This window comes from Labeo rohita, chromosome 10 (assembly GCF_022985175.1).
Source record: "Labeo rohita strain BAU-BD-2019 chromosome 10, IGBB_LRoh.1.0, whole genome shotgun sequence".
Taxonomy (NCBI): Eukaryota; Metazoa; Chordata; class Actinopteri; order Cypriniformes; family Cyprinidae; genus Labeo; species Labeo rohita.
This window is the reverse complement of record NC_066878.1, coordinates 12,976,560-12,997,784: the sequence shown is the minus strand read 5'-3', so window position 1 is coordinate 12,997,784 and position 21,225 is coordinate 12,976,560. Positions and strand designations below refer to the sequence as shown.

At 35.1% G+C, this 21,225-nt stretch overlaps 1 protein-coding gene and 1 long non-coding RNA gene across 4 annotated transcripts in view; one reads left to right on the top strand and one right to left on the bottom strand.

The window, feature by feature from the left end:
- kcnip1b (Kv channel interacting protein 1 b) overlaps nt 1-20,876 on the top strand; it is a 50,286-nt gene extending 29,410 nt beyond the window's left edge. For all 3 annotated transcript variants that reach the window (XM_051121113.1, XM_051121115.1, XM_051121114.1), the window contains exons 2-8: nt 14,285-14,409; nt 15,031-15,100; nt 15,206-15,276; nt 15,365-15,472; nt 15,550-15,654; nt 17,654-17,716; nt 19,284-20,876. In XM_051121113.1, the coding sequence (XP_050977070.1) occupies nt 14,285-14,409; nt 15,031-15,100; nt 15,206-15,276; nt 15,365-15,472; nt 15,550-15,654; nt 17,654-17,716; nt 19,284-19,331 (590 nt within the window). In that variant the 3' untranslated portion in view covers nt 19,332-20,876. The remainder of the gene's footprint in view (nt 1-14,284; nt 14,410-15,030; nt 15,101-15,205; nt 15,277-15,364; nt 15,473-15,549; nt 15,655-17,653; nt 17,717-19,283) is intronic.
- LOC127172061 (uncharacterized) overlaps nt 1-21,225 on the bottom strand; it is a 34,432-nt gene that overhangs the window by 11,663 nt on the left and 1,544 nt on the right. The window contains exon 2 of the long non-coding RNA XR_007828582.1: nt 8,422-8,458. This is a non-coding gene — a long non-coding RNA (uncharacterized LOC127172061). The remainder of the gene's footprint in view (nt 1-8,421; nt 8,459-21,225) is intronic.

Sequence of the window (21,225 nt, the reverse complement as noted above, 5' to 3'; positions counted from 1 at the left end):
GCTTGGTACAGCAGATGATGGGATGTTATGATCGACATGACAGCAAGGGCAGCATTGTACAGAAGAATATTATACAGCACTGCTACTGTTCTTGATCCATTTGCATGGATCACAAGTTTAATTATGATTGAACTTGAGTAATAATACGCATCAGTCGTTCATTCATTCAGTCAATCGGCTAAATTACGCATTAAATTAGAGGTCAACAGCACAGGAAATATAATGAAGAATCTGAATGGCAGGAGCTCTGTGCTTATAGATTTACACAGAAATTATTTTTACTTATTATTTTTAAATATAGAATACCTTATTTATGAAGAACTTAAAGTGATAGTTCACCCAAAAATGAAAATTTTTTCAAATTTTTTCTAAAATTATTTGTGACTAATCGCAATTAATCCCACCTAACGTCTTCAAATTAATAAATACAGGATATATTTAATATTTGTTTGTGTTTTTTTGTTCGAGTTTAACTGATACCAATATTACTGATGTCTCTAGGGAATTGATTTTTTTTTCCTAATATTTAACCGTTGACTATAGGCATTCAATATTACTGTATAACTGAGAGCTATAAATGTAAACATTTATTAGACTTTAAAAATTATCTTCTAATTTAAGTGAACTTAAAACAATCTTGACATAAACCAATTATTTACCTGTGCCCTTCAGTAAGTAGGAAATACACATATATTAAATAAAGTTATCAAACACTAAATACTAAATTAAATAGATGAAATATTAGTTGTTCACTTCCGGAACAAAAATGATTAGATAATTTACTCACCCCGTAGTCATCAAAGATGTTCATATCTTTCTTCCTTCAGTCAATAAGAAATTGTGTTTTTGAGGAAAACATTTCACGAATTGTCTTCATATGGTGGACTTCAGTGGTGCCCCCAAGTTTGAACATTCAAAATGTAGTTTAAATGCAGCTTCAAAGGGCTCTAAATGATTCCAGCCAAGGAAGAAGGGTCTTATCTAGCGAAACGATCAGCCATTTTCCAAACAAATTGACAATTTCTATCATTTTTAACCTCAAACGCTCGTCTTGTCTATTCTCTGCGATGCGCATGCAAACTCTATGTAATCCAGGTAAATACAATTAGGGTATGTCGAAAAACTCCCATCTCATTTTCTTCTCCAACTTTAAAATTGTCCTACACTCTTAAAAATAAAGGTGCTTTAAAAGGTTCTTCACAGCAATGCCATAGAAGAACCATTTTTGGTTCCACAAAGAACCATTCAGTCAAAGGTTCTTTGAAGAACCATCTCTTCCCTACCTTTTTATAATCTGAAGAACCTTCTTTCACCATAAAGAGCCTTTTGTGAAACCAAAAGGTTCTTCAGATGTTAAAAATTCTTTATGTTACGATTTAAAAAAGGTTCTTCTATGGCATTGTGAAGCACCTTTATTTTTAAGAGTATACATCTCTGCAGAAGTACAGACCCAGTGTTTACAAAGTTAACATGCAAAGAAGATCAAACACCCTTTACCAAAAAAGGTAAATGGGATGACATACCCTAACTGTAATGACCTGGATTACACAGAGTTTGCATGCGCATAGACAAGACAAGTGTTTGACGTTGAAAAGTATAGAAATTGTCAATTTGTTTAGAAAATGATTGATCATTTCGCTACATAAGATCCTTCTTCCTCGGCTGGGATGGTTTAGAGCCCTTTGAAGCTGCATTTAAACCGCATTTTGGAAGTTTAAACTTTGAAGTCCACTATACGGTGATAATTCCTGAAACATTTCCCTCAAGAAACACAATTTCCTTATGACTGAAGAAAGAAAGATACAAACATCTTGGATGACAAGAGGGTGAGTAAACTATCTGTAAAGTTTTGTTCTGGAAGTGAACTTCTCCTTCAAAGGAGAACTCCACTTCCAGAACAATTTACAAATGTTTTACCCACCCCCTTGTCATCCAAGATGTTCATGTCTTTCTGTCTTCAGTCGACAAGAAATTATGGTTTTTGAGGAAAGCATTTCAGGATTTTTCTCCATATAATGGACTTCACTGCTGCCCCGATTTTGAACTTCCAAACTGTAGTTTGAATGCAGCTTCAAAGGACTCTAAACGCTCCCAGCCGAGCAAGAAGGGTCTTATCTAGCAAAACGATCTATCATTTTTTTTGAAAAACAAGAATTTTTTAAGCACAAAAGCTTGTGTAGCACTAGCTCTGGGATGCATGTCCATGACACTACAAATCGCGTCTAAGTTCATTGTCTGTGTACTCCGGCTCGAAAAGGTAGAGTATGGCGAAAAACTCCAACATTTTCCAACATTGTACCTTTTCCGACATCGTTGTACCTTTTTGTTTGTAAACAGCGTTTGACTTACTTGCACTTCCATAGTCTTTGCATGTTTGCTTTGTAAACACTGGGTCTGTAGTTCTGCCTACATTCCACGTGACCTTTCAGCGTGATTCAATAGTACGTAGAGTCGTGGACGTGCATCCCAGAGCTAGTAGCTACACAAAGTTTTGTGACATGACAGAGCATTTCACTAGATACGACCCTTCTCCCTTGGCTGGGATCTTTTAGAGCCCTTTGAAGCTGCATTTAAACTACATTTTGGAAGTTCAAAATTGGGGCACCAATAAAGTCCATTATATGGAGAAAAATCCTAAAATGTTTTTTTCAAAAACCATAATTTCTTTACAACTGAAGACAGAAAGACACGAACATCTTGGATGACAAGGAGGTGAGTAAATTATTTGTAAATTGTTGTTCTGGAAGTGGAGTTCTCCTTTAAAGCTACACAAGTTATAAATTTCTTCTTTTTTCTTTTGTTCTTTGATTAACAGACATCACAGCAGCTGGATTGTTAGGTTATTTAGCTGCTATTACTTTAAGAGCTGCCGCTGCAGAACGTGACGCAGATCTGTCACGCATGCTCGTAGTTTCATTCGTGTTTCAGTATGAAATGATACACGCTACAGCACATGCCGCCACATTTGTGCAGTTAATTGAAGCGTGCATGCTAGGACAGGTAAATTAGTTTTTACTGACATACGGCCTGACAACATCTCATCTGACCATAGTTCACGGTTGTTCTACTGAAGCTCCCTCAGCACCTGTACCTTTCCCGCACTCGTTTGACTAGCGCCAGACACTGAAGTGAAGATGGAGTGCGTCTCCCCCATTTGATGTGGTCGTAAAGAGATTGTCAAGAAAAAAAGAGACAGAACCAGCCCTTGTGTTAATTGCGTTAAATATTTTTAACTCTGTTAAACTGGAAAAATTAATCGCCCGTGTTAACGCACTAATTTTGACAGCACTAATTTAAATATATTCACATTTAAGATTTCTCTTAAGAATTTAAATTCTGCACACCCCCCTTTTGTTTCAAATCACTGGTGGTTTGGAACAACATAAAGAGGAGTAACTTATTTGAATGAACAGAATTGCAATTTTGGAGGTGAATTATTCTTCTACAATCTCCTAAAATGGTCTAATGCAAAATTAAATGACATAATAAACTGCTGCCATCTGGCAGATGGTCTTCTGTTCCTTTGCTCCAGCCAAACAGCTTACCGTATGACAAATGCTTTGGGACATTAGGCTCCAAGCAAACCATTTCCGCACTCAAAGATCAGTGATCCAAGACGCTTAACTGGTCTGGAGGCATTTGCTTGGCTTCTCAGCTCTATTTGAGGGGTGTGACTCTGGTCCCAACCCCAGTCCTAATAAGAGGGGAGTTTAGAGCTGCAGTAACAAGTGATTTGCACTGGCTTACAGCAGCTGCTCATGAATATTCATCCTGCTGTTTAACTATTTGCTTGCTATTTGTCGCTTTTCTCTGACATCTTCCCCTATAGATCCATCAGAACACTGTGGTCTAGTGTTCCCCGCGGTTGATGTGGGCGGCTTGCTTTGGTTAATTACCTGTTAGAGGGATATATATTGTTGAGCTTGACGTCAAGGGCTGGCTTCTAATGACAGTCTTCTTATATGTAGTGCCATGAACTGCAATTTATTTTCTGATACTTGGCCTGTCTTCAGAATAAATGGTGGTAAACTTGATTCAACCTGACTTGTTAATAATTGCCTCATTAAAAACACATGTAATTGACACATAACTAGAAAATTAAACTAAACACTCGCAAGTCATAATTACTGGTTTTCATTTCGACCAGTGTTAAAGTGTCATTAAATCTAGCTACATGTCAAACAATGATCTCTGCACTGATAACAACATCTGAGGAAACAAAATAATAGTTTAATTTAGATTATAATTTAGTTTTAAACTAAAGTCATAAATTGCACTGCAATTTGCTTGTAGCTAACAAATTTGATCTGCAGTATTTTTCCTAATGAGTTCAATAGGTACATAAATCAATCTCAGAGATAATCTCAGTTCTAAAATCAAAGAAATTATTGACAAGAAAGCTTGTGCTGTTGTTGTTTTTAACTTTCCTCCATCTCTGTGCTAGAGGAAGCACTCTAATGGCACTAATAGCTACTTGAATGGACAATGTGTCTTTTTAAGTTTATTTTAGTGTGTTCTCACTGCCGCTGTTTTCAGGGCTTTGTCGCTGTTTTAAGCATTAAAGAGGAAGAGAGAGAAATAGATGGAAGGAGAGTGTTTCAGTCCCATGCTGTGCTTTGTTGCGCTTCCACTCTACCAATTAGTTTTATGTGCTGATGTCTTACTCCTTTTTCTTTCTCTACTGATCTCTGTTTTCCCATACTAAAAACACACATCTTTACATACTAAAACACACATCTTTTGTAATATGTGTTTTCCCCATTTTTCCAATTTCCAATTTCCAATTTAATTTATTGTTTATGTTATAGACATTTACTGTGCAGACAATAAATAAAGTAATGTTCTAAATTCTGTATCGTTAAAGGCGGTATATAAATAAATGTAATGTATAAGGCTGTCTAAAAAAAAAATGTATTTGATTTTAACTGATTCTCATTTTCACAAAACAATTTTGATTCTTAAGTCCCAAGAATCGATTAGTGTAGCATGTTTTAATTTAATGGGCCTCATTCATGAAACACAAGCAGGACGAATTTTTGTGTAAATCGTTAGTAAAGCCATTCTGACGTAATCTTTCGAATTTGTGAAAATGTTTCAAAATGTTAGCTGGTACAAAAAAAAATATACACCTGCTCCCTACCACGTGTAAATGGTGCGTAAAACGTTCTGTGTTCTTTTTGGCAAACTGGTGACACTGAATTTCGATGCACTGCCATAATAAATACAAGATCATTTGCCCTTACCCTCTTTTTTTTTTTTTTTTAAGTTGAGTTGATAACTGGCACTATTTACCCAGCTGTAAATAGAGGAGGGATGGGACAAATACCAACCAACCATCCGCTTGTACAATGTCTGCTTACAACAATGGAGAAGTCAATATTACTGGTTATATTTGGTAAAATTTTAGATACTAGATTAGATACTAGAAATATCTTGCCACTGTGGATATTCCAAATCATAGCAGCTAAAGCGTCTCAGCTGGAAAAACGCTGTGCTATCAAAGTGTTTACAAGCGCCACCAGCTGGTCGTTTTAAGAAGCCTGATATTTTTTCAGCTGGCTAAAAACTCTTTGGTGGACACACGTTATTATTTATTGTTATTTATTGTATTGTTTACGAAGCGTTTGTGAATCCGGAGGAGAGTTTTCAGGAAGGTCTGTTTTATGTGAAAATTACTCAGAATTTACTCATATATTTATGCAAGTTTCATGAATGAGGCCCAATGAGTGGAACATTGTAGTGTGGCTCCCATCCAATAAATCACAATAAGCTTTGTGCTTTATTACTTTTGATATGAAACAAAGTCTCTTATTTCAAATTCTGCCTATTTTATTACAGTATTTAAACAATAAACACCACGTTGGCGCTGCAAAGTGACAGATCGCTGTAGCGCTTCAGTTCAAGAGAAGCGGAATGTGAAATTATCATCTCCTCTGCTTTACTATTAGTTTCAGCACAAAATAAACATGAAAAACATCTAAAAGTCTGTTAAAAGAAAGAGTACAGCTTACTGAAATCCGTATCATGTCTCATGTAATCGCTCAATCAGTGTTTTAACCGTGGAAAGACGTCATTATAGCATGTAAATACTGTAAAGATGGACACCTATGCCTCCTACGATTACAATTGGCTAGTGCGGTGGCTGCAAATTACGTAAAACCTACCAACATCCATCGGCATGACTTATCATGAGAGGAAAAAATTATGTTTTAGTCGCATAACATTAGTTAATGGAAACGTTTCTAAGTTTTGCACAAATGGAAATGCACCACGTCACATTTACCTCTAAAAGAAAAAACATATTCAGCGACCATAAACTTGTTAGTCAGCTAGAAAAAATGTATTCTAGAGAGGAGCGTTTTGCTAAATATGTGCATCATAAAACATAATTTGACTGTTCTTCAATGTTTAATTTACGTTGGAATAAATCTGTCTAGTTTTATGACAGCCACCATTTAAATGTTTATATTTCAAAAAAGGAATTGTAGTAGAAATATAATTATGTAATTGCAGCTTTATTAAGTTTGTGTACAAATCAGTTAATTTTAGCCTTCAATATTATAGTAATGTAGCACAAGTGACTCTCATGTAGCCTATATTTTATGGCATAGTTATTTTTTTTTTCCTTCAGAAAATTTGGCACGTATTGTACCTGACATATATCCATGATAATCAATATCGAATTTAATCGAGTACTGAATTGAATCGCAAGCTCGTGAATCAGAATTGAATCGAATCGTGAAATGTGTGTGAAAACTCCCTAGTAATGAATATAGATATATGCACTCTTAAAAATAAAGGTGCTTCACAATGCCATAGAAGAACCTTTTTGTCTAAATGGTTCCATAAAGAACCTTTAACATCTGAAGAACCTTTCTGTTTCACAAAAGGTTCTTTGTGGCAAAAGAAGTTCTTCAGATTATAAAAAAGCAAGAAAGAGATGGTTCTTTAAAGAACCTTTGACTGAATGGTTCTTTGTGGAACCAAAAATGGTTCTTGTATGGCATCGCTGTGAAGAACCTTTTAAAGCACCTTTATTTTTAAGAGTGTATGGAAAATAAAGTAAAAAATAAATAGATTAAAAATAATTATTTCAACATGTTATTGATATGTATGCAATCAATGAAGTAATGAATGTAGAGAAATGGAAAATAAAATAAAATAAAAATTCTTTTAATTTACTGATAGACATTCATTGTGGAGACAATAAATAAAGTAATATGGAGATATGGAAAATAAATCTTTTAACAGGTTATTGATAGATACCCATTATGCAAAAAATAAAATAAAATAAATAATAATAATAATAAATCTGTTATTGGTCTCTTTCTTTCACCTCTTCTCTCAATGATAATTAAAACTACATCTTTCCTAGGTGTGCTCCCCTTAGTTTTCTCTCACCTTCCCTTTTCATTCTCACTGTCACATCAGTTTGCATGTGTTAAAAAGAATAGAGGTGATAATTAAGAGTGATGAAATGAAGGACTGCCTTGTTGAGTTCTTGTGCAAGCAGAAGCTTCTCCTCCAGTCATTCCCTTGAGATGTATCCATTACATTCTCATCACAGTTATCCGACAGATCCGACAATATCTGGGAGTTCTTCAAGACACATAGCTAATGGATGCTGTTTGCTTTGTCAGTTCAGCTTCAAGTTTATATTCTTCATTACAAACTTATCTTGTCGAGCTGATTAAAATAGTTAGCAAGCTTTCCAAGGAGACAGAATTTGTTTTGAAAATGTCAGAGATCTATCAGAGATTAAAGGAGAAGTCCACTTCCAGAACAAATATTTACAGATAATGTACTCACCCCCTTGTCATTCAAGATGTTAATGTCTTTCTTTCTTCAGTGGTAAAGAAATTATGTTTTTTGAGGGAAAAATTTCAGGATTTTTCTCCATATAATGGACTGATATGGTGCCCTAAATTGGAACTTCCAAAATGCGATTTAAATGCGGCTTCGAATGATGTTGTAAACAATCCCAGCCGAGGAAGAAGGGTCTTATCTAGTGAACCAATCGGTTATTTTCATACAATTTAAATACTTTTTTTCTTCTTGTCTCGTCTTGTCTTGCTCTGCCTGAACTTCTGGTTCAAGACAGTTAGGGTATGTCGAAAAACTCAAATTGTATTTTCTCCCTCAACTTCAAAGATCATTTCAAAATCATCCTACATCGCTGCAGAAGTACCGACCCAGTCTTTACAAAGTGAACATGCAAAGAAGATTAATCACCCTTTACAAAAAAGGTAAAACAGTGATATAGGATGATTTAAGTCTGAAGCAAGATTGGCAAAAGAATGAAGTTGATGCTGTAGGACCTGAAAATTGCTGGTGGAGAGTGTGTTGTTTTAAGATGATACTACAGTGATGTTTTGAAAGGCTAGTTCCTCTAAAATAAGAATTCTGTCATCATTTACTCACCTTCATGCCGCTCCAAACTTGTATGACTTTACGTTATCTGTGGAACACAAAAGAAGATGTTCATCAGAATGTGCATGCTGTTCATTTCAATACGATGAAAGTAAATGGTGTTCAGCAGCTATTAAAGGAGAAGTTCACTTCCAGAACAAAAATTTACAGATCATTTTTACTCGTTTGACCTAGGGCTGGGTATCATTCAAAAAATTTCGATATCGATGCCGATACTGATACCGATACCTTGACTTCAATACCGGTTCTTGAATGATACTTTTTTCAATACCAATTTTATAAAATCAATTTATAATTACATTATCTCAAAATAATTTATTTAGCTTATTGACGTTTATACAGATTCAAAGACTCCTGAGCCACTGCACAAAGGAACAAAATATATCCAACACAATAAATCAGTGAAAATTATTTTAATAAAGCTCAAAAAGTTTTCAGTTTACACATCTGTTAGGCTACATTCACACTAGTGCATGTTCATTTTAAAATGCATACCTCAGACAGAATCATAATTTCTATTCATTTTCCACTAAGCACTAGCTCCTTCCAGTGCTGTCTGCTGGTATGTATAACGTTATATGCCTTCTCTCTTCTGTAATCGCTGTTCTTGACTCGGAGCACTCGCGGAACACTCGCTGGTGGTTTAACATGAGTTTTGAGTAAAAGCGGAATATAAATCTTATTTATTGTCTTATGTAGCATCATGCTACAGTGTTCATGAATGATCACGTAACGCTCACTTTCGGTTGTGTAGTATGGACAGATATCTTTTCTGAAATGCCAGTATGGATGAGGATTAATTTAATTTTTTAAACAAAAACACACCAGTGTAAACGTAGCCTTATATATAAGGGGGTTGTATGTTAATGCTTTCACGCTACAGACTCACGTGTGAGCCACAGTGTAACCGGTGTAAACTAGCAGGTGTGTTGCTGCGTCGACCAAAGCACAGGCACAGCGTTAGTTTAACTTTTGCCGCTGCGCTCTAAAGGGCTGAGCATTCCGCGTGCAGTGTGAAAGCCATCGATCTGTGCACCGCCGCTTCTAGTCAAACACACCTAGTGCTGCAGGCTTACACTGATGTTGACGAGATTAACCCCTTAGGTATCAAAGTTTGGTACCGAACGACAAGAGGTTTTTCAATACTCTATGGTATCAAGGCAATTCGGTCGGTGCCTAAAAAGTATCAAACTCAATACCCAGCCCTAGTTTGACCTTTTTTGCATGTTTACTTGATAAACACTGGGTCAGTACTTCTGCAGTGATGTAGGACGACTTTGAAGTTGGAGGAGAAAATGAGATGGGAGTTTTTCGACATACCCTAACTGTCATGAACCGGAATACACAGAGTTCATGCAGAGCTAGACAAGACAAGCATTTGAGGTTAAAAAGTATATAAATTGTCAATTTTGTACATATTGATCGTTTCACTAGATAAGAAGATACATTTTGGAAGTTCAAATTCACAGGCACCATAGAAGTCCATTATATGGAGAACATTCCTGAATTTTTTTCTTTAAAAAATATTATTTTTTTACGACTGAAGACAGACAGACAGACATGAACATCTTGGATGACAAGGGGGTGAGAAAATGATCTGTAAATTTTTGTTCTGGAAGTGAAGTACTCCTTCACTTCCAGAACTCTCCTTCAAGCTTCTAAAATGACCCCCAAAAAAAAAAATAAAGAAAGAAAGAACAGCATTAGCTATGATGAATTTAACTCACAAATAACCAGCATCATATAAGCAGAAACACCCACATAGCATAAACCACTGTTCATAAGTCTGGGTTTGGTAAGATTTTTTTTTTAAATGTTTTTCTCTTATGTTCACCAAGGCTGCATTTATTTGATCATATTTGTTCTTTTATGAATCAAAAGAACAGCTTTTATTTGAAACACAAATAATTTGTAGCACTGCAGATGTTTTTATTGTCAATTATAATCTATTAAATGGGTCACTGCTGAATAAAAGTGTTCATTTCTTTAAATATAAACTTAAGAATAGTAGAGCATAGTGTATTTTGGATGCTGATGCATCCAAAATCCCTAGGATTTTTAACTAGCTTAACCAGCAAAATTCCATTGTCAACCAGCTTCACCAGAAAGATCATACTGGTGAAATGTCACTGCTGAAAAGCATACTGGCTTCTCAGCCACGAGTTACCCACCAGCATATGTATGACCCCAGACATTCATAATGCTCTAAGCAGGTCTTTAGCTGGCAAAGTCTGCTAAACATGATGAAACAGGTTCATTTGTTTTCCATAAATTGTCCAAACTAGTCTGAAATGCCTAATGAGATCATTCTTTATCTTCTTGTGTGACTGCGTTGGTGCGTTTATGTGTTCAGGAAATAGGGGCATGCTGAGAGCTATAGGAAATAAAGACTGAATAAAACTCATTAGTGACTGAGAGTTGTGTTACTGGCTGTGCTATAAATCATAAAGCTGATGTGGCCATATGTTGACTACAAGGGGAAAACTGAGGTAATAGATTGCCATTGACGGCTTAATTCAAAATAGTTTGGAGCCCTATCAAATAGAGAACTATGACTTCACCAGCATATGGTTTGACCACAATACGGTCCAAGATTGTGTGAATTCAAGCACACATCCCTGACATTACCAGCCAAGTTTATTACAGGTAGCCACGCCCCAGAAACACACTATTGGTCAAGCCAAAAGTGACACAGTGGCTCGCTCAAACAAATCGAGCTTTTGAAAGCAGCACAATGTTCATACTCTTCAGGGAAATCAACCTATGGATAGAGTTCCTTCTGCACCTAATCAGTGTATCAAACTGAGCAATTATTTTAACATCTCAAATATTACAAACCTTTAGCTGTGATGTTAGCACCACCAGCACCATAAAAGCACTTCTTTGTGTGTTTGAGGTTATATAGGAGGTTAAAGTGTGTGTGTACGAAAACTAGAGAGAGGATTTATAAAGGGCTGAAGCATTTATAAGGAGATGCAATGGCTCTCCAGTGTTCTGTGAAAGATGAAGGTCTTCCCTCAAGCCACCCATGGCCATTTTCATTCGTTCTACTGATTTCCCCTATCACCCCATCTGCCTCTCTACCCACAACCAATCATTTTGCTGGAGCTGACACAGCAGCAGCAGCAAGGCCTGCAGGGGGCCTGTGTGTGAAACACATGAGTCATCCAAGTTTCTTTCCTACCAAAGTGAAAGTCTTTGAAGTGGAGGTGTATGGTGTGGGTTTGCCCCAAGCACAGTTTCTGTTTTTGCGGAGGGAAAACAGCGTGGTTCTAATCACCACCGACAATCCCATGATGCCTCTGTAATCTCACCCACTACACCGGGAAGCAAGAATGTTATCCAAATTAAAATCCAAATTAAAGATTGCTTGTTGCTGTTAAAAAGACATTCAGTAGTTAGTCTTAGGATCACTGTTCTTTGTGTATTTTAAATACTGATACCACAAAGGTGTGATGGTGTCATATTTAGGGTTGTGTGGGGAATTTTGACGAGCGAAATCCAGTCATCTCAACTGGAATCCACACAATTGGGAATTTCACATGAGAGTGAAAGATTTACCTATGCAGATTTTGCAACTGGTTCAGGTTGGTCACACAGACCAACAGAAAGATGCTTTTTTAGTGTCTTTTTTGGCTGTCAAAATGGCTTAAAAAACTCAAATTTTGTACTTAAATATTATCAATATTTGAATTACATCCGAATTTAAAGGGCATCATTTTAGTTAGGGGGAAAAAAAAACTTTTGGCTTCTCTTCTGAGGCCACAAGGGTGCATCGAGCAAAATAGTACTTATGCACGTTTATTCAAAGCAATAAATTAACAGGACTATTTTGTGCATAATGAATGCATAAAAAGTGCAGAATGTTTAAAATAATGTTTATAAACCAAATATAATTACCTAAGTTGCTTAAACTATTAGAAACAAAACAGCTTCATGTATACATTTTTAGCCCCAACAGCATACTTTTACATATTCTTTCGTTATTTAAAAACTGCTGTTTTAATTATCTTAAACAAAACTGAAAATCATTAAGAAGGCCTTTGTATTAAGATATATTGAATCATTTTAGCGATTCTTATTTGCTGCTTAAATTTACAACATTTTTAAAAACATCAAATATTAGATGAAGTAAGCACAGAATCGACTTTGCACTGCTGCCCGTGATCACGTCAAAGCTGTAAAAAATAAACAGTTGAGAAAACTTAAAGTTAGGCAACTTGATGCAGTAAGACTTTTGAGTTCTCTCAACAATAGTTTTTTAGTTTTTATCATTAAAGATACTTTGTTTAGCCAACATAAATTTGTTTGTTCATGCAATGCTGATTGTCTTATTTTGCTAATAGAAAAGGTCTTGTCACAGCGACTAAAAACAACAATGACTGTCGTTGAGGTAATTTGTTTTTTTATGCATCATTTTTTTGTTTATTTACAAATGACAAACAGTGAATTGTTAGAGAAATTTTAATGGATAACTTAGTCTAATATGTAGACAACATTGTTTTTGCTTATAAAACATCTTACAAGACTAAGATATCCAGCAGAGAGATAAGTGGTTGAACATACTCTAGGCCTTAAAACTACACAACAAAAAGTTTTAATTAAGTCAGCAAACAGCAAAACTATAATCCTATAACAGTAACAGCATAATTTATTCATGCTGTAATGCATGCTGGGAACTCACAAAGCCTTTACATTTCAACAATGTGAAATTCTTTGTTAAGACAACTGTGTTTGACTAGTTGTGACAACATTTGGGGCAATTTTGTTGGTCTGACAAAGGCTTCAAGAAAATAGCATTTTTTTGTATTTGAGACTCAAAATGTTTCGCAAACTGGAAAAGTGGATGTTTTGGAAAGTACTACGCCACATTTTTCTGCCATGTAGTAATTTAGAGGAAAATAATATCAAAGGCCTTTAGCCCTGTTGTACCCTACTATTTAGCAAAAATATTAGCCACCACTTGATGTGAGAATCATGATATTTTCATAAGTTTGATGTAAATTACACTGATAATAGTAAGTTTTAGGGAGTGTTACTGGATTTTCACTACTCAGGTCATCAAATCTTTCCAATTTGTGTTTAACATACCTATGTTTACACTCTCTGTCTTTTCTATTTCTTCAGGCTTTAGAAATTTTCCAATGCTATCTCGCAACCTATTTATATGACCTCACTTGTATGAATTTGTATGATTTGTCTAGATTCAAGTGATGGGTAGGTTTGTGGGTTAGGGTTAGGTCATTCGTATGAATTCATACAAATTGGGGAAATCGTAAAACATGTACAAATTAGCAAAAATTTGCCACCACATGAGATCAGGTTGACTTTTCTACTTTGTAAGCCTTAGAGTTACTGATTCTCCAGTTGTCTCCACTGGTAAAGCACAATAATAATTGTGTTACATTTTGTTATTTTCCTTTTTCACATTATGGAACAACACTTTGCTACTGTTGTATCTACAGAGGTGGCAACCAAAAAGTGTGAGGATTCTTTCCAACATTTAGGACATTTTTTCCCCATCTTGTTACATTTTTAGTGTTCCTGTCAAAACTGACTAACATACAAATATTGCTTGAAAAATTCAAAGGAACTGATTACCATGCCAGATTCAACTTTTTGAGTTTCAACTCAAAAATTTCACATGCTGTGCACAAATTTGCTAAGATAAAACCTGAGATTTCCATACAAAAGCAGTCGTTTCTCATGCATTTCTTAGCCTTAATCTGTCAACAAAATTTGAGGAACATCTAAGATATAAGTTGATATTTACTGTGCTGTGAAAGAGCAACCTCTGAGCAAGCAGTGATCATTTATCAGTCTGAAACTGAAATGTCTCTTTCTCTCTCTCTAGATAAGATAGATGATGAATTAGAGATGACAATGGTCTGCCATCGGCCGGAGGGTCTCGAGCAGCTCGAAGCACAGACGAACTTCACCAAGCAAGAGCTACAAGTCCTTTACAGAGGCTTCAAAAATGTATGCTGCACGGTATTTCTCTTCTCATCACTCCCACATCTGCACATTTACTTTATACAAATGTCTTTTGACACATTTTGGAATCTGATAAGAAGCTTATAGTGTTTATGTAATATATCCTTATGCCTCAATATCTTCTCTTATGAATCATCAAATCTCATCTGAATATACTGTCCCTGTGGTTCTGTTTGCCGTGTCTCATCTGTCTTTAAAACTCTGTAAACTCTTATTGTTCCTCTTTGCATTATCCAGCGTGTCACTAATCACTGTGTGCTAGCCTCAAGCAACAGTCAGCCAGTCATATTTCACAATACCAGCATTCACACGCTCTATTAGATACACATAAACACTCAGGCTCAGCAACCCACAAAGCAGCTCATATTTGTTGGGTTAAAAAGCTTTAGCAAAACCACTGTGTAAAATGTTATGGCAGTGGCAGAGCATTGAAGCCCATCATATATTTCATCATTCTTATGAAACTAAAATGTGTTGCATAACTGCAAGTGATTTGTGGAAGAATTAAAGAAATCACATCAAATTTGCATATCCAAGAATCAGTCTCAAGCCAATAACCCATTTATAATATAATATGATAATAATACGTTTTGTTTTTCCTCTCAGGAGTGTCCAAGTGGAGTGGTGAATGAGGAGACATTTAAACACATTTATGCACAGTTTTTTCCACATGGAGGTACTTGAAAAGTGAAATCCTTAAATACGATATGCTTCCTATAATTACTACATTTTAGAGAATTAAAGTGTCTAATGTTTTCGTCTGTTGTCACTCCCGTACCAGATGCCAGCACATATGCACATTATCTCTTCAATGCGTTTGACACCAGAAATAATGGATCCATAAAGTTTGAGGTATGAACAATGTGGAGTTCTGGCACAGCAGGAAAATATAGATTTTAGTGATGTTACACACCAGATTGATTTTCTGGCTCTTTCTCAGGACTTTGTGATGGGACTATCTACTCTACTGCGGGGGACGGTCAGAGAGAAACTAGAATGGACATTTCATCTCTATGACATTAACAAAGATGGATTCATTAATAAGGAGGTAATCATATTTACAAAGGCAGCCATAATTAATATAACTTAATTCAATAACTCAATCAATCTTCATGTACCTTACAGGAAATGACAGAGATTGTGAGGGCCATCTATGACATGATGGGGAAGTACACGTATCCGGCTTTAAAAGGGGATGTACCAAAACAGCATGTGGATGCCTTCTTTCAGGTTAGTATTAAGAAGTTATTCAGTGGATTCTTTGAGAAAATTAAATTAAATTAAATTAAATTAAAATGAAGACTTCTGGCTCTTTTTTAAATTCCCATTATATTCAGTGATAATTTTCATTAAAAGATTAGTTCACTTTCAGAATAAAATTTTCCTGATAATTTACTCACCCCCATGTCATACAAGATGTTCATGTCTGTCTTTCTTCAGTCGCATAGGTTTAATTTTATTTTTTATTGTATTATTTTATTATGGTTTATTACATTCATAGATTTTTCTCCATACAGAGGACTTCTATGGTTCCCAATAGTTTGAACTTCCATGTGCATGTGACGTCACCATCAGCTGAAGTGGCTGTAAAAAGACTGAGTGGCAGCATCGGTTTCAACGCGAATGCTGCGACAGAACACACAAAACACCTCTAAAACAAGAACGAGTTTTGCGATTGACTGTACAAAGAGATCTGATAAGAAACCTGAGGTATATTTATACAGACTGCAGAAAGCTACTGAAAAGAGAAGCATATGAATCGCTGCAATTCAAAGAAACAAAATGGTCTCCAGGCAGCGAAATAATTTCATGTTATGTTGAATTGTGCAGTAAAATCATATCCTATATATTGTATTGTAGTATAACATATTGACAAGTCATCAACTAAATATTTACCATCTTAAATTCTGCATAACTGGATGTTTTTAAATAAACACTGACAAAAACTATATACGTTTTTCAGCTGGACAATAGGACGATATATATTATTGATATGTGATCAATAATGTGATATGAAGTGAACACCGGGGTTAAACCAACCTATTTTGTATTTACAAAATGAGTTCACAGGCAAATATGCTTTATTTATTTTCCCCAGCATCAAAATCAGACACATATACCTGTTAGAAAACACAATTTCAGGCTGCATCGATATCTATTAAGCACTGAATATTTGTTAAGTTGTTAGGAACCTTATATCAGGTTCAGCAACTTTTAGTTTAAACTGATTATCGTGTTTTCGCATCTTCCCTATTAAATCCATTCTGGCTGAAAGCTCTTTTGCCACTCAGTCTGGCTGAGGGGGCGTGTCTCAGCGGGAAAGTGACGCCTGTGCATACCCTGTATTGCAGTTTTAATGGGGCTTCAAATTGCTCTACACGATCCCAGCTGAAGAATAAAGGATTGATCTAGCGAAACAATCGTTAATTTTCTTTTTAACCACAAATCCTAGTCTTGCTCGACCTCAGGCATTACGTAATCATGCATGCATGACGTAGGCAGAAGTACCGACCCAGTGTTTACAAAGCGAATGTGCAAAGAAAGTCAAATGCCCTTTACAAAATAAGGTAAAACAAAGATGTTGGTTGATTTTGAAGTTGGATATTGGTTTTTCGCTCTACCCTACCTTTGTTAACAGAAGTACACAGATGTGACGTGACCTTTCCATTGTGATTACACAATGCATGAAGATGCGCATGCGTATTGCAGATCTAGTGCAAGACGAGCATTTGTGGTTAAAAATATATAACTTTTTATGACCGATAGTTTTGCTAAATAAGACCCATACTCCTTGGCTGGGATCGTTTAGATACCTTTGAAGCTACACTGAAACTGCAATTTGGAAGATCAAACTGTTGTGAACCACAGAAGACCACTATATGTAGAAAAATCCTACATATCACACATCTTATATGACATGGGTTAGGGGGTGAGTAAATTATCAGATTTTTTTTATTCTGGAAGTGAACTAATTCTTTTTAAAAACATTACGTTGTTCAAAACAGTTTTATATGGATTTATAGGCTACATTTCTTTTGACTTTTGGATAAAACAGTTATATTTATCCATAGAAATTCCCTATGTGTGATTTTTACATTTATATTCAGTCATTTAGCAGCTGCTTTTATCCAAAGCGACTTAGAAATGAGGACAATAGAAGCAATCAAAACCAACAAAAGAGAAGAAATAAATGGCAGAGCAACCCAAATCAATTTTCTCTCTCTTACAGAAAATGGACAAAAACAAAGATGGAGTTGTAACATTGGAAGAGTTTGTGCTTGCCTGTCAGGAGGTATGTTCATATTACTTCTGTAATTTATTTACGTCTGCCTTAAGATGTGTGCACGCCAAAAGCTAATTTAAATATTCACGCAAGCAGATTACATACAAAGTCAACGCAAAGACACAAACAGACATGAACTCATGCCGGGCGACGTGATTGCAGCAAACATGCGATATTGTGTTATCCAAGTTGAAAAATTTCAAGTCAAGCAGAAATTTTGCATGACACGCTGTCACGCAAGCCCATCACCTTAGAGCTTATTGACACGTACAGTTTGAGTTACACAAAAAAACATCCTAAGAGTAATCTAGAGCAATAACACGATGAAAATATTTGCTTCGTGTTTGGTGTGCACTAGGGCTGCAACGATTCATCGATTCTATTCGTGTATTTCATCAGATTTGTAAGGTAAATAATTTATAAACCTACAGAAACACAGGAGAATTGATCATTATCTTTCTCAATATGCTAACTGTTCATCACGATTTCAAAGTAATAGTTTAAACCCTCACTCTGAGTTTACACATTTTGATGTCCACATATTCAAGAAATTACAGTGGCTGTATCATAAAGAAATGGGCAAATATTAAAGATTAAGTGGACATTTTAATTAAATGTTGTTGAGTCAATGTTAAACATGGATTAGATCGCACAGTAATGTGTAAAAACAATCGTCAGGCCATTGGCAACCTCTGCAATCATTTGTCATTATGTGTAACGTACATTAGCTCTATTGTTTATAATACATTATGTTTTTTAATAGTTTTGTTTAATAAAACCATATAATTACTTGCTTTTGATATTTTATTTGAACTAATTATTATTGCCTCACTGCTATTATATATATGTATTTTAAGGCGTTTTAAAGGCTATTGTTCATTTAGGTCTATTTTCATTACTACACACACACAAATTATATATATATATATATATATATATATATATATATATATATATATATATACATATAAAATTATCAGATTACTTGATTAATTGTCAGATTAATCGACAGATTACTCAATAACCAAAATCATCAACAACAGCCCTCGTGTACACATAGCATTAGTCTTATGGTGAATTTCTAACTGCATACTAGCATACTGTTACTACTTTCACAATATCTTTCCATGCCAGAATAGTAAGAATTACAAGCACAATAAAGTATACTAGATTAGATTATTTGCTGAATTAGACTGCCCCCTTTCTTCAGCCACACCCCTTTCATCAAACCCCACCCCCTAAAGACATGTCCATCCAAAATGATTTACGACTCACAAACAGCACTATTTACTTTTTTTTTTTTTACTGTTTGCAGAGCCTGATTGTTTCAGTGATATCTGTCAGGCATAAGAGTGATTTACACGTGGTATTTTATTTTAAAAAAGCACTTTAATATTATTTTTAATACTATTTTAAATGTGTAAAAGCCACATACTGTATATATACAGTATGAAAAAAAAAACTGAAAATCATCTGTCATGTTCATGCAATGTGACCAATTTCACTGAAGAGATTATGCTGCCTCACTGTGGTCAAACTGATGAATTACATCTAAAAGCTTCTCTTTTTTCACCAGGATGAAAACATGATGAGATCCATGCAGCTCTTTGAAAATGTGATGTAGAGAAGCTTTGCCAAAAGAAGAAAAGAAGAAGCAAGAACGCAAGAGGGATTTTACGTTTAAATATATATTTGCTATATTTCACTGAACTGAGTTCTTGGGGAATAAGATGGCCTGAGAGGGATGAGAGTCTGTGGGCTTTGCTTTTCTCCCTCTTTTCAAACCTTGTAACATATTCAGTGTTTTGCTGGTATTCTGGGAAATTACCAGCCCAGAATCCACTTTGATCCAGCCAGGGAAGACTGCATATGTTTGAAAAGCATTGTGCGTTTCCTGACTAGCGGGTGCTGATGATCAACATCCCTCTTCCCTACGAAAAAGAACTCCACTCTCAAACGTTTTTCATTTGCTCGACCCTAGAGCTCAGGACTCTACTAATGGTGTACTGGAACTGCATCCAGGAGGAAATACAGCCTCCTTTGCTTGCTTTCTTTGCCAAAAGAGCTTGCATGAGAAAAAAAAAAAAAAAAAAAACAGCAGATATGTTCCCTATGAGTTGCTTGAAAATAATGCTGGCCTTTAAAATATCTAATTTTATGATTTATTTATCTATGACATGGGGTTTAAAGGATACTTACTTGGATGTTGATTTTGTCTTGTGTTGTCAGCGTTAGTAATTGTTGTTTTTAGTCTGCCCGCTTAATGTATGTCTATCTGTCTCAGTACTTGCCAAGCCATCTTTACCCACCAGATCATAGTGAATAAGGTGGGACAGAAGTTTAAAAGAGTGTGTGTCTAAGTATGGAAGTAAGTGAGGAGTATTAAGCAAACTACAAAATCACAACTGTATTCAGACCCAACAAATGACAATCTAGTCTGTAGATACCCTTCTGCGCCCAGATACCTCTGCATACTTTAAAGAAGGACAAGACAGTATTTACAGTTTAAGTCAAAAGCTTACATACACTTTGCAGAATCTGCAAAATGTTAGATATTTTACCAAAATAAGAGGGATTATACAAAATAGTACTGACCTGAATAAGATATTTTGCATAAAAGACATGTACATAGTTACAAGAGAAAATAATATTATAATAATATACTGAATGGATTATTCAGGTTACAACACAGTATTAAGAATCAAACGTTTGTAAACTTTTGAACAGGATCATTTATATAAATTAAACTATTATTTGCTCTTGTGGGCTATATGTAAACATATTTTATGTGAAATATCTTATTCAGGTCAGTACTAAATAAAAATTACATGCATTTTGTATGATCCCTCTAATTTTGGTAACATAATTAACACTTTGCAAATTCTGCAAGGGGTATGTAAACTTTTGACTTTAACTGTATAAGAGGAAAACTCCAGATAAATCACATGAAATATATATAAAAAAATAATTATTATTATTATTTATGGGTCAGGGTCAGTCGTAAGACATATAAGCTATGTATATACTTGCAAGTATGGTGCCACATGAGCAAATGTCTAATGAGGCACAAACAAACTGTGAAAACGAAGTATCAGAAATATGCTGTGCAATTCAAATCTCAGTCAAAACTAATTAAAAACATTTATGGAATAATATTGAGCTGTGTTTTCTTATTTCACTGTTTATACTGATTTTGGGTCATTCTGTTGGGTTATGATATTTTTTTTTCTTTTGTCCCTAGGTGTTGGTAGAGTATGAATGGCAGCACTTTATTGTGGATTATTATTATTATTATTATTTAAAAACTGGATTATGACATATTTCCATTACATGCTTACTGTTGATTATGTAAATGCTTTATTAAAATATTTCACTAATCACTTTGCTATCTTATGAAATGGAGACAGTAGAATATTCTCAACTGGCGGGTCATAAACAGCTGGATATGTCATAGACAGCAAAAAAATAAAAATTAATAATAATAATAATAATAATAATAATAACAACAACCTCATAAC